The sequence below is a fragment of the Centruroides sculpturatus genome, unplaced genomic scaffold (assembly GCF_000671375.1).
Source record: "Centruroides sculpturatus isolate CEXI.00-Female unplaced genomic scaffold, Cexi_2.0 scaffold178, whole genome shotgun sequence".
NCBI lineage: Eukaryota > Metazoa > Arthropoda > Arachnida > Scorpiones > Buthidae > Centruroides > Centruroides sculpturatus.
The window spans coordinates 688,949-701,902 of NW_019384433.1; the positions used below are offsets into that span (position 1 = coordinate 688,949).

General features: G+C 25.6%; 1 protein-coding gene across 1 annotated transcript in view; it reads left to right on the plus strand.

Moving 5' to 3' along the window:
* The first annotated feature begins 1,364 nt into the window (after positions 1-1,364).
* Positions 1,365-12,954, plus strand: part of LOC111619798 (sodium channel protein type 3 subunit alpha-like) — a 128,440-nt gene continuing 116,850 nt past the window's right edge. The window contains exon 1 of the mRNA XM_023361614.1: positions 1,365-1,570. Coding sequence (XP_023217382.1) covers positions 1,458-1,570 — 113 coding nt within the window. The 5' untranslated portion in view covers positions 1,365-1,457. The remainder of the gene's footprint in view (positions 1,571-12,954) is intronic.

Consider the following 12,954-nt stretch of genomic DNA (forward strand, 5'->3'; position numbering starts at 1 on the left):
TAGAATCTAAATTTTTTGCTTTATTCAAGTTAAATTGTTTTTCTTGCCCAAGAACCTCTTCCGATTTTCGGCTTATAGTAAAATTTAACATAAAAAATTGCTGCGTTCTGGAAGTTTTTCCGTTCAGGCAGGTTTTTGTTTTATTGAGGCTTCGTTTTAGACAGATTTTAGACAGGTTTCACCGTACTAGAGTGACCTTGACCTTTCTTTAAAAGTTGCTTAGGCATATTTAAAATGTTTAAATGTTCTTTAAAACAATTCCATTATGGCATATTCAAATATCCTTTCCCTTATGGAGTCAAATGTCTCTTAGCAGCTTTTAATGAAAGGTCAAGGTCACTTTGGTACCACGAATTTACATCAACGTAGAACATTTTATTGTCTATTCAATTAATGTATTATTAGCATACAAATGGTATAGGAACGTCTTCTGTTGAACGAATTCGTTGTAGATTTCATATTTTATCAAATAATTTTCTTAATTCGGCCACTTTCATTAAAAAAATTAAAAATACATTTTTAAATTTAAAAATAAAAACTTTATTTCAATTTCACATAATTACCGGAACCAACGCAATGTCTATTTTTCATCTTAGTGTTTTTAAGTGTTTCTTTTAATTCTTGCTTACGAATTAAAGAAAGTTCGTAAGCATAATAATGAAGACTATATATTATCACGTGATCAAATAGTTATTTTGAAATTAAAAGCAGTATATTTACGCATCGTTATTGTTATAAATGCTTCTTCCACAGATTTTTAGTATTAAATTTATGTATTAATCGAATAAAACATAAGAATTCACAAAAGTTACTATGTATGCAATTTATGTCTCAACTTTGCTGTATTGAGAAATATAAATATTTTAATCAGGACCTATCAAACGTTCTTTTTTTATGCTTTCTATTCTGTAAGTATTAAGAGGGCTTTTTATTAAGCCCGTTGTAGATTTGGCCAGGTGGCGAGAGATGGGGCTGGTATATTCGGAATAGAGTATCTTCGACAATTTTCTGGGAGGTTTTGACCCATCCGGATTTATTCCTGGGTCCTCCAGAGCAGGAGGCTGACACATTAACCGCCCGTCCACCAGGCCGTTAATCTCTTAGAAGTTGAAAGATTCCTATCATTTTTCTTAAGATGTTTTCGTAAATGTAAAGACCGAACCAAATGGCTTCCTGTTCCTCCTGTGATAGGAATCCTCTGTTAAGTCACGATTTCGTAAAAAACGTCCAATTGCACGATTCTTATTATCTATTAGTATTAATATTTTCATATTAATTTCTATTTGCAATGATTTTTATAATAATTTAATATAAGATACTTACAAATTCTTTGCATTTTTTTTTGCTTTTTTTAATATAGATTGACAGCTTTAAATGCCGAAGCAGCAGGATTGGGTGAAGCTGGCATTTTCAGTGATTATGGCAGTTTAAGAAAAAGAGAAATATTTCATTCAGAAATGGCAAGAAAGAGAGGACAACAACTTAAAAGAGGCGAAGGGCCTTCGTCATTATTTCTTCTGAGTGATAAGAATATCGTCAGGAGATGTACCAAATTCATTATCGAGTGGCCATATCCTTTTTTCTTTACTTCATATTTATATATAAATAAATTAATATATATATATATATACAGGTAAATATTATTTAATTCATGATTTGAACACAATTAGTAAAAGAAGAACATGAAGGGAGGAGTAGAGTAAAGGTAAGATTTTGTCTTTATAAAAATTGATTTCGAGTGGAAACGAGAATTATATTGATGTACAATGGAAGAATATCGAGTCTTTCACTACTTAAAGATTTAATCTAGGTGAGTGCATCGATGTATAAGGCTTTTGAAATTAGTTTTATGTGATTTTGTAGCCATTCTAATCAAATTGGTATAATTTGATAGATTTCTCTCAATGTATAGAACATTTTCTAGATTTTTTTTAAAGCTTTCTGCCTTATTTTTTATCAGTTTTTCTTCCGTTTTATCGTTATTTAAACAAATTTGCATAGTTGTATTTTATATATTTACTATTTATAACTTACTTATTTTCAATAATACTTCCATATACTCATATAATAGTCATATAAGCCTTATTTTCTTGTTTTTTTCTCAGAATCATATATATAATATAATTATTTACTGTGATTTATAAATCAAAACATTAATATATATACAAATTGATTCATATTTATTATATAAAAAGCTTCGAATGTCCCATCGCTGTTTATCTTAACACTTCGGTGTTGCATGAAGATAAATTAATCGCATAAGTTATTTAGCTAAGTGTCAAGAATTATAGAAAGAGGATATCATTAATGTAAAAGTCTTCTTTCTGACTAGAAACGAATTTCATGTTGCTGTGCCTCTTTGAATTATTGATATAATGATGATTGTCGGATGTTACTTCTTAAGAAAAGCAAGTACTTGGATTGCTTTCTAGACAAATCATTCTTTATTGAACGAATTTAATACGCTGTATTCTTAAAATTTTTATTGGAAATTAAAGAAAATGGTTATTTTAATTGTTTTAAATAAAATTTTAAATATTTAATGATAAAACGAGGTTATTTGTATACGGATATCCTAAAAAGTCACTATTTTTTTTAAATATTTTAATTATTTTTATACAAATAAAAGTAGATGAAAAAATTTTAAATATTTATTAATTTTTTTTTCATTTATTTTCATAATACAAGTAAGACCTCCCCATATAGCCTAAAACAATAATAATAAATTCCACTAAAACGTTATAAAGCAATAAGTAATAAATAACAATAAATTTAGAGAAATTAAAAATATAAAATTTAATAAGACAAACTGCGATTTTAATTATTATAAAATATTTTTGAAACAATGAGATATTTTTACACTTAAAGATTCTGTACATATAGTATTTTTTAAATATTTTTTAAATATTTTATTTTATTTTTTGATGTACATTTTTCGTATAAAACAAGAAAAATAACAGAAAAGGATTTTTTAAAATTGCTATTTTACTTGTTTTAAAAGAAAATATTTCTCTTTAACTTTAATATCTGTATATAAATGTCTGAAAAAAATTCTCTCGTGAATATGGCATTTTTTATTTTATCCTGTTTTTAATACGTATGTTAAATATATGTATAAAACAATTTTCTTGTTTTATACTTATATTTAAAAATTTTCGTTTTAAGTGTTTTAAACAAATATTTAAAAAAATCAAGGTTAAAAGTGAAGTATTTATATATAAATATTATCCTGAAAAGTCTCTCCTAAATATAGCAGCCTAACTTTTTTCTATTTTATACTTTTTGTGTTAATATAATTAATAAATGCATTATAAAACAAGAAAAAAAAACATACTTTTAGAAATTACTTAAAATTTTCACTGTAATCTCTCTGGATTAAAAACTTCTGGAAGATCGAACATTTCCGTAATGCAGTATCTTGGATCGATCTAACATTTTCATAAGTACAGATGAAATACAGTGTGAAAATAAATTGTTTCGTTAGTCGTTTGCATTATATAGATCCATATTTTCTATAGATATCAATTAATCGAGTTCGTTATGAATAGTTTACTATATATTTACATAATTCTCTCTTATAATTTTCAAACAAATTTTGCATTATTAATCAATTAATCATCCATTAATCAATTAATTAATCGACAGTAACGTATCAGAAGAATCAGTTAATGTTTAATACACTTTAAACATGCTTAAAAGTTAAAATATATTTTAGTTTTACAAGAAAGGTCATTATTTTCTTAGTTAGAAGTCCATTTTGATGCTATTTTTATACCTCAAATAGTCTAGAATTTACTTGAGGAACAGGAAAAAACCGTGCATTAAACTCTAAAATGTTAGAAATTCTTCTAAAGCTATTAGTAATATACGTTCTCATTTGGAAAATAAAAAGGAAAAAGAGATTCTTAGATTAGCATTTGCTAAATTCCATTTAAGTTCCGTCGTCCAGCAGTAAAATTTCTCACAGATAATAAGACTGAATTCATTCATCAAATCATTATTTGATAGAAATCTCTCATTACATTAATAACCTCCTTAAATATTTCTCTTTAGAAATCCATTTCAATAAAATTTCCAACTTTTCATCATCTTGGAATGAACTTAATTTCTAATTTTAATGTATAAAAATGTTATTGATTTTTAAAAAATACAGTACATGATTTGATGTAGGCTACTTCTATACAAAACATTATTTTATGCACTTAAAATATGTTACGTAAGATATATGTTATCATACTCTATTGAAATCATAGTTTAGTTATGCTTGAAAATTTTGCATTGCAATGGACTTGAATGGATTGTGAAACATCTTGAAGGTTTCTAGAAAAACTATGTATTAAGAAGAAAAAAACTCAATTTATACGATTAAATATACTTGTACTTCTTCTATATATTTTGTTTTTATTCACTTAAAATATATTATTCAATATATTATTGTCATACTGTATTGACATCACGATTCTAGTTGTAACTGAAGATTTGCAATGGACATCAATAGCATGTGAGATATCTGAAGAACTTTTTTACACTAAGAGCATTTTCTATTTAAAAAAATTCAATTTATACAATTAGATATGCTTAGAATTTTCTAAAAATATTATTTTTATCCACTTAAAATATAATGTATCATAGCTGTAATCATGTTTGAAGATTTTGTAATGCGATGCAATGGACATTAATGGCTTGTGAAATGTCAAGATGTCAGAAGCTTTCTAAAGAGGTTCTATACAATTTTTTGTGATCGGAACAACAAAGCACATTTCTAGATACCACACAAAATTGAATAATAGTGAAAGCAGTCTTCTTTCAAATATAATTTGTTTCAATGGCAACCGTCAGGATCAAAGCATTTTTAATAGTTGCATACAAAATGACTTTGCTGAAGTAGAAATGAAATTAACTGTTTCCATTTTTATTTTATTTCATAGCAATTAGTTTATGAAGAAAAAAATATATAATTTAATTTATAAGTAATTATCATAAACTTTTTGAATTAGTTAATAGTTTATCTTGATTAATTTCTCATTATTATTAAATTTTATCATTTTTTCCGCTTTTTTTTAATGGAATATTCTCCAATGTTCCATTGATTCATGCTTTAACGACTACATCACACGATAGAGAATATGAAGTAGTTATGTAGTAATTGGTATCATGTAGCTTCGAGTTATATTTAATTACAATAAAATATATAAAACTGGAGTAGGTAATATTATGTACGAATGAAATGACTTCATTTGCATAAATTGATAATTAATAATGTCACTTACAGGAACTTATTTTGAATCGTTATTAGTTTTAATACACTGGAAACCGAGATTTATATTTTATTATGCTGACTCAGTCGTTTCATTCGATTTATTGTGAAACGTATGTCGGTTAAATAATTTTTGGTCACTCTAGATACACGCTTGAGATCACATATTTTAGGATCTAATGCATGTATCTGTCTGATATCATGCTTTTCTAGTATTTACTTAAAATTTTGTGGAAGATTTTCATACATCTTCATTGAAAAATAACTATGTTTTTATGGAAATTAATCATAGAATAAAAGGACAGAATATGATTTATTAGAGAGCTTTTTGACTTCAACAGTTATACTAATATATTTTTGAGAATTTATTGATTAGGACATTTGTTTTTTTGATTAAAAACAGGATGAATAGTTTTTGATAATTCAATAGAAATAAATATATTTTGTTTTATTATCAAAAATGTTCTTTAATACGAAGAATTTAAATATTTTTGGGGTAAATTTATAGAATATTTAATTCAGGATTATTTACAGAAATCAATTTTAATACGGTAGTCTATCGTGTGCTAATTAAACGAAACAATACATATGAAGTATTTGAAATAATTTTACAAAGAATTTTCCACCTATTTGGATTTAATATTCTTCAAACAAAAAGCAAAAAAGAAAACTATTATTTTTATTTTGTTATTTATTTCAAATATTATTTGGGTTTTTCATTCCAATTTGAACGAAATAACTAAGTAATATTTATAACTTAAAATTAGATTTGAAAATATTTAAATGGTTAGAAACGAAACGAATCAATAAAAGACAAGATTAAGATCTGTTTGACAAAGATCCTTCTTTGTCTACCGAGTTTTCAGGAAATTTCAATGTAATTTCCATTAAATAGATTGCTTTTGTCATTATCCATTACAAAGAGATCGTGGCATTTGGTAGCTCACTTCCGTATTGAAATTTAACACGATACTCGATATCGACTTCTTCACAAAATCTTTTAAGAATTTCGCTTGCATAACTTTCAAATATTTCATTAAATCTTTATTTCTTTGTGGAATATGTTTGGGAGAGAATGTGGTTCAATTATCTCCTGGAATCACATTCCCCCCACTCCTAGGCTATAGTGAGTGAGTGACTGCTTTAACACGAGTCACTGGACATTGAAAGCTGTATGGCCAGCTGCAGTTGTAGAATACTATACTTCTGGTAGAAGATTCTGGCTCGATTTTCGTTGGAATTTTGTTTACTCGGATTAGGGACGAATTCATAAAGTTTAGGATCATATGAAATTCAACTTAAAGCATCGTTATAATATATAAGATGCATCGGGTCTCTTATATCAGCTTCAAATTCAGACATGGACAATGAGTGAATGAATAATTAGCGTGAGAAATCAGCAAATTAAATTTTCTAGACAATTCCAGAAGGATAATTATATTTAGTATTCTCTGAATCAAAGTATGATTGAGAAGCAATAAAATTTTTATATGATTGTTAGCAATAGGGAAAATTTGGCAATAAATATTCAACATATCAAACATTATCTATAAATCTGAATATATTAATAATTAAGGATCTTCTCTATACTTTCGTAAATCCTGTGAATTATAGATCCTACATCTTTTTTGTTTCTCTCTGTCCTCCTCTCTTGATAATGTATTGATATTTTTAAAAACTTCTGCAATTTTATATCATTGCAATGAAATTACAAAGATTATTGGATTATTACTTAATTTCACAAACTATATAGTGGTAAAAATTTTGCTTCGATCGAATTTTATGACAGTTATCTTTACTCTGATTAGACACGATAAAATGATAAATTTAACGCTTCTTATGACAGTTACTTTTGGTATTTAAAATGTAAATTTCCCAATAAATCAAGTACTTTTCATAGAACCACTTTAATTAAGTTTATTTTAAAAATTAAATTTATATTTATATTTTAGATAGAAAATAAAAGAAAAAAAGATGTTTATAAAGTGTTTAAATTATATTTATTTGATCTCATCTGCTGAGCTTCCACCTCCCACACTTCCTAATGTAACTGGCCTAGTCCAGTCTGAAATTGATTGCTCCTGACACGAACGTCCATCTTGGTTCGTGCTGCATTTAATTTAGTATTTTCATAACATTTATTCAAGTTTAATTTGTTATTGAAATTAATTGCTGAAAGAAATTTTCAATTTTATACCATTAAAAATATATAATTAATTCTAAAATTTAGGAAATTGTTGATATTAAAATACTGTAAAGGCATTTTAAATTATAATTTTCAGAATGTTTCTGAAATTCAATATTATTCTGATTTCAGGATGATTAAACTTTGATCATCCTAATAAAGTAAGATCAATATTTTGATCAAACCATTTTAAATGATGTTCTTATTGATGTATTTGATCAATAAGTTAGGCACTAAGAACTTATTACACCATAAATCTTATTTATATGATAAAATTTTAATTTACTAAGTTTGATCAATAGAACTGCATTAAGGCTTGGACATACCCGGCTATGGTCGGAACTATTACTAATATTTTGTTCTAATGCTATGTAATACTTCTGAAGGAATTAGGCCAGGACCTCAAAGTGCTCTGTTAATAAGAACTCCAATATATACTGTATAATAAATACTTCTGGACATTTTAATTCTTTCATTACCAGAATTTTTTATATATTCGTCAAATTCACAGGCAACAGAAAACAGGAAGTATATTATTTTCTAATGGTTAAAAAGTTTAATGGTGAAATATAATAGGTCCTCACATTACCATTTATGATTTTTTTTTCATATAATTATGAAATTCCGATTTAAAGTGTCATATTTTTGTTGGTTACGTAGATGTGGTATGTGGTATTATTTTAATTAAAACCGTGTCTTCAAAGACGTAATCACAATTTATAACTTTGGTCTTTTGGGAAATAACACTCGTTTTACGACGGTTTTCCGACCAATTAAATCGTAAAAGGGAGATCTACTTCAGTAATATATTATAAAAATTGTTAGTTTAAATAAGGCAACACGACTTGTACTTAAAATATTTGAGAAAACGTGAATATTTATTGAAATATTTTTCATTTAATTTAGTTTTAAATATAATTAATGTTTAAATGTTAATTATTTCTCATTATTATAATTATTTGATATGATAAAAATATAAATTATAGAAATTTAAATTTTATACAAACCTGAATTTACGGATTACATCAGACGTTAATAATTAACATTAATGGAAATGGAATTCAATTTCATTTTTTTTCAGCCCACATCTTAAAATATTTAAATTCTAAAAAAAACTTAATAATTTTAAAATTATGTTTGACTTTTATTTATTTATATTATTTAAATAACCTCAAAATCAATGCTTTTCTTTGCTAAAATCGATATTCTGTAATGTTAATCTATAGGATAGTCTCTAAATATATCTTTGTATTGAAGTTCCTGGATTGGGTTTTGCCCGGATCTATCGATTTCTTTGATTGGCATATGCGTTGACGATTTTAGACGTAGGCAGTCTAGGGCCTTGCTCATTTAGGAACCTCAGATGACCACAAATGTATCGTAGATTATCGATATTTGATCTTGATTCATTATTTTGGATCAGTAGCTAAGATCCTAGACTTCATACATTATAAGGAACCGTGGTGATACAAACTTTACATTATATAAAAAAAAAGGCCTCGCGAATTGATATTTGTCAAGGGCCTCGCGATTTTACGGGCATCAGATACGTAGGCTTGTCGATATGTCTATGTTTAGGATCTGACTTAATGGGTAGTATCTTAAACTTTCTACAATATCGTTTCACATGGATTTTATATTATATAAATTTATATAAAAAGGGCCGCGCAAATTCACGCTTGTTTAAGGTTTTGTACAAGTTAAAGCCACACTGGGTAAATGATTCTTATTGTTTATTTTTTAATAAAAATTAAATATCTATAATATGAATTTGTATTCTAAAAATTTTTAAATGAAGTAATTAGTGGATCACAGATTACTTAAAATTATCTCATGCAATGAAGATATATTAAAAATCTCTCAAATTACTTAAATTAATTAAAATTACTTTAAATTTTAATTTAAAAAATTTAAATGTGTTGTTATGATTCCTATAAAAAAATTAATAATTACGTTTTAAGTTTAACAACTTATAACTTGTAATAATTTAATGATTATAGGAAGTGTTATAGTTATAGGGTATAAGGTTTATAGGGAATATGCTTTAAATTCCTATAAACATTAAATAAATTAAAATTAGGATAGCATTTACTGTTTATAGGGAATTTAAAATTTCTTATAACCTAAATATTAAATAATACTCTAATCATAATTTTTCCTATTGGAATTTTGATTTGCAGCAAAATAAATTATAGTTTAAAGTCCAAAATAATTGATTTTTATCAAAATAATGAAGTACAAAACGTAAATCGTTTTTTAATTACAATCAAGAATGAACGATAAAAGTATTTTCAACATTAGTCGATTCGTTCGTACGAACTATATTAAAACTGATTTATATAAATTTTAAACAAATGAATTACGCAAAATATTTAAAAGCCATAAAATTCAGTAATAAACTTTTATAAAATGTTCAGTTTAAAATTTTAAAAATACAACTTTCTTATTATCCCAATAAATCAAATGATATTAATTATAATTAACGATTTAATATTTTTCCCATTAATTTAATTTATAAAAGGTAATTTAAAGTTTCAAATATTTATTTTTTAAAGAAACTTGAATTTAGATTATCGAAAAATGCACATTGAACTTTTTTAATCTTAAAAAATGAACACTAAATCATTATTATACAGATAAGATTTTTATAATTTAAAAGATTTAGTGTCAACATTTATTTATATATTCCATTTATTATGTTACGTTATAAAATTAGCATATAAATAGGACAAATTTATAATTAAAAAAGGAAATAAAACATATAAAAGTATATAAAATCAAAGTGAAATACGAAGTAAAGAACATGAATAAAGGTCATAAAATAAATGGTCATAAAACAAAATATTTTATTTTACATCAAAAAATTCGCATACAAAATTAAAGTAATTTTTATATATTTACATACGTTAAAAAGTATTTAATATTTAAAAAACTAAGTTACTTGTTTAATTTTGCTTTATATTTCCTATAAAAATATTTAATAAATATTTAATGTATAACTTGTTATATACAATAAACACTTAATATAGTGAACACTGTTGGTTCTCGCTATTTTTTATGTACTTATTATATATAGTGAAATCTTAATACTTTGAATGCTTTTGCTCAGTTTTTTAAGAAATCACTACATCGATAGTCATATATTTATACAATTTTAATTCAAACTTAAAATATAATTTCATCTTTAAAAAGGCATTTTCAGGAAAATATTGAATGATAATTAGAAGTACTGCATTCTGAATCGTTTGTGAAATCAACTAGTATGACGCTCTTGACTGGAAGTTGAATGGTGAGAACCAACACAATCGTCAACTGGCTTATTCTACAGGAGCAATCTCAGATTCATCAAACTGGTAATTAGAAGTATAGTCAATATCGATATAGCGCACTCCTAAATAGTTCCAAACGTCAATCGATAATTTGCGAATTGGTTATTTCATAAGTATTTTAAATAGAGCATCCTTCAGTATCTGTGAATTACTAAATTTACGATTATTTTTTGTAAACGACATTATTATTGGCAAATTAATTTTGAAACTCCCAAATTGAAATTTGCGTGTAGCCTTCATTACTGCATACAATTCTTATTGTCTGAACTAATTCAGTTTAGTGCCAATCTCGATTTAATGCCAGCTGGATGGCCGAGGCGATAAGGGATAAGACTCGTTCTGTAGAACCGGGATCTAATTCGAGCTGAGGACCCTACGAATGGGTGGTCTGTCTCGGATGTATCGGGTCATCCCTGTTTGGCCAGGCCAAATTCATAATGGGTCTGAGAAAAGATCCTATAAGTGCCCATAAGACGGAAAGAATGAAAAAAATTCGATTTAGTACCGGTTCAGAGGCGACAAAGTGATTGCGCTAAATCGAAATTGTATTGTACTGTGTACCCAATGTACTGTACAGAATGGTACTGTACAAAAGTCATGTAAAGAATATTAGTTAACAAGGCGGCTAACAAGTCTGTTAACAATTATAAAGTCTAAATTGCAATTAATTAACTACATTAACTAAAACTTATAATTAATTAAATTAATTTTGTATTACGATTTCAGTAATTCTCTACAATAGAAGGAGGGAAGTTCTAAACTTAGTTTACTATTCATAATCACAGATGTTTCTGAAACAAAAAACATGGCTAACTAAGTTTTAGGCTCTTCTACATTTTAAATATTTAAATTATAGTTTTCTTTAAAATTGAGACTTCGCTTTAATTACTCAGAATTTTTAATGTAATTAAAATATGGTAAGTATAATTTCTATAAAATATAATTTTAATTACTTTATAAATATTAATTTTAACTCCTTTTTATATATTTCTAATCTACAATAGAAGGAGGGAAGTTCTAANAATTATATAATTATTTAAAAAAATATATATATTAATTTTCTGATTAAAAACTAATGAAAATAGAAACCTCAATTCATTTTAAAAATATTAATTACTGTATTAATTTTTATTGAGTAAGATTGCTTATTTTAAATTGAAAAACACTTTTTAAAATTAAAATACTCAAGAACGTATAAATTAATTTTACATGGTGCCCCAAAAGTCAATTAACCGAGTCGATTAACTTTTCATTATCTCGGTTAACTGATTTTTTGGCTACCCTGTCTCTTTATCTTCATAACATAATGTGTCTTTATCATTGTCCTAATATTGTTTAGTAGCTTCATATAAAAGTAATGTGATGATAATGAAAGATAATTGATAAATTTACAGGATGTTAGAATTAATGTTTAACAATTAAAAAATTATTTAATTTTTTTAATTAATATGTTTTTTAAATATTTATTAAATTATTTTTAATATATTATCATTTTTATGCTAAAAATTCTATGATAAAATATGCTTTGCAATAGGAAAATATCACCGATTTTACGACTTAATTGAATTATGGAAAACTATCGTAAATCAAGCTGTTGTATTTTCAATAAGCTCAGTATAATAAATTGAAATTACGATCTTAGAAACGGTTTTAAATATTACATATAACACGATAAAACGTTGTAAAATCAGATCCATTCTTGACCAATTTATTTAGTTTCTGGAAAACCGTCGTAAAGCGAGCCGTATATTTCTTATAAGTTCAGTGTCATAAACTAAGATTATGCTCTTGAAAAGTTTTTACATACATAATAACATTCAACGGTAGCTACTGAAAAATATGACACTTAAAGCATTTCGTACAATCATAATAGAAGGATTATACCAGTCGTAAAAGCGGGGATTTTAAAACGAGCGTCGTAAGGCGGGGGATCAATGATATACAGTATACTAAAAGCGATTATTCGAACTTAAATTGATCGATCTTTTAAAGTAGATATAAAAGTAACAATTAACTGATCAATTAAATTTATTTATTTTATAACACTCATTAAAAATTAACAAGATATTAATTAGTAGAATAATTTTTTTTAAATAATAGTTTAATTTTCGAAATTAATCGCTTAAAATTAATTTTACCTATCAAATATAAGAATATAACGAAATTTTAAAAAAAATTAATTA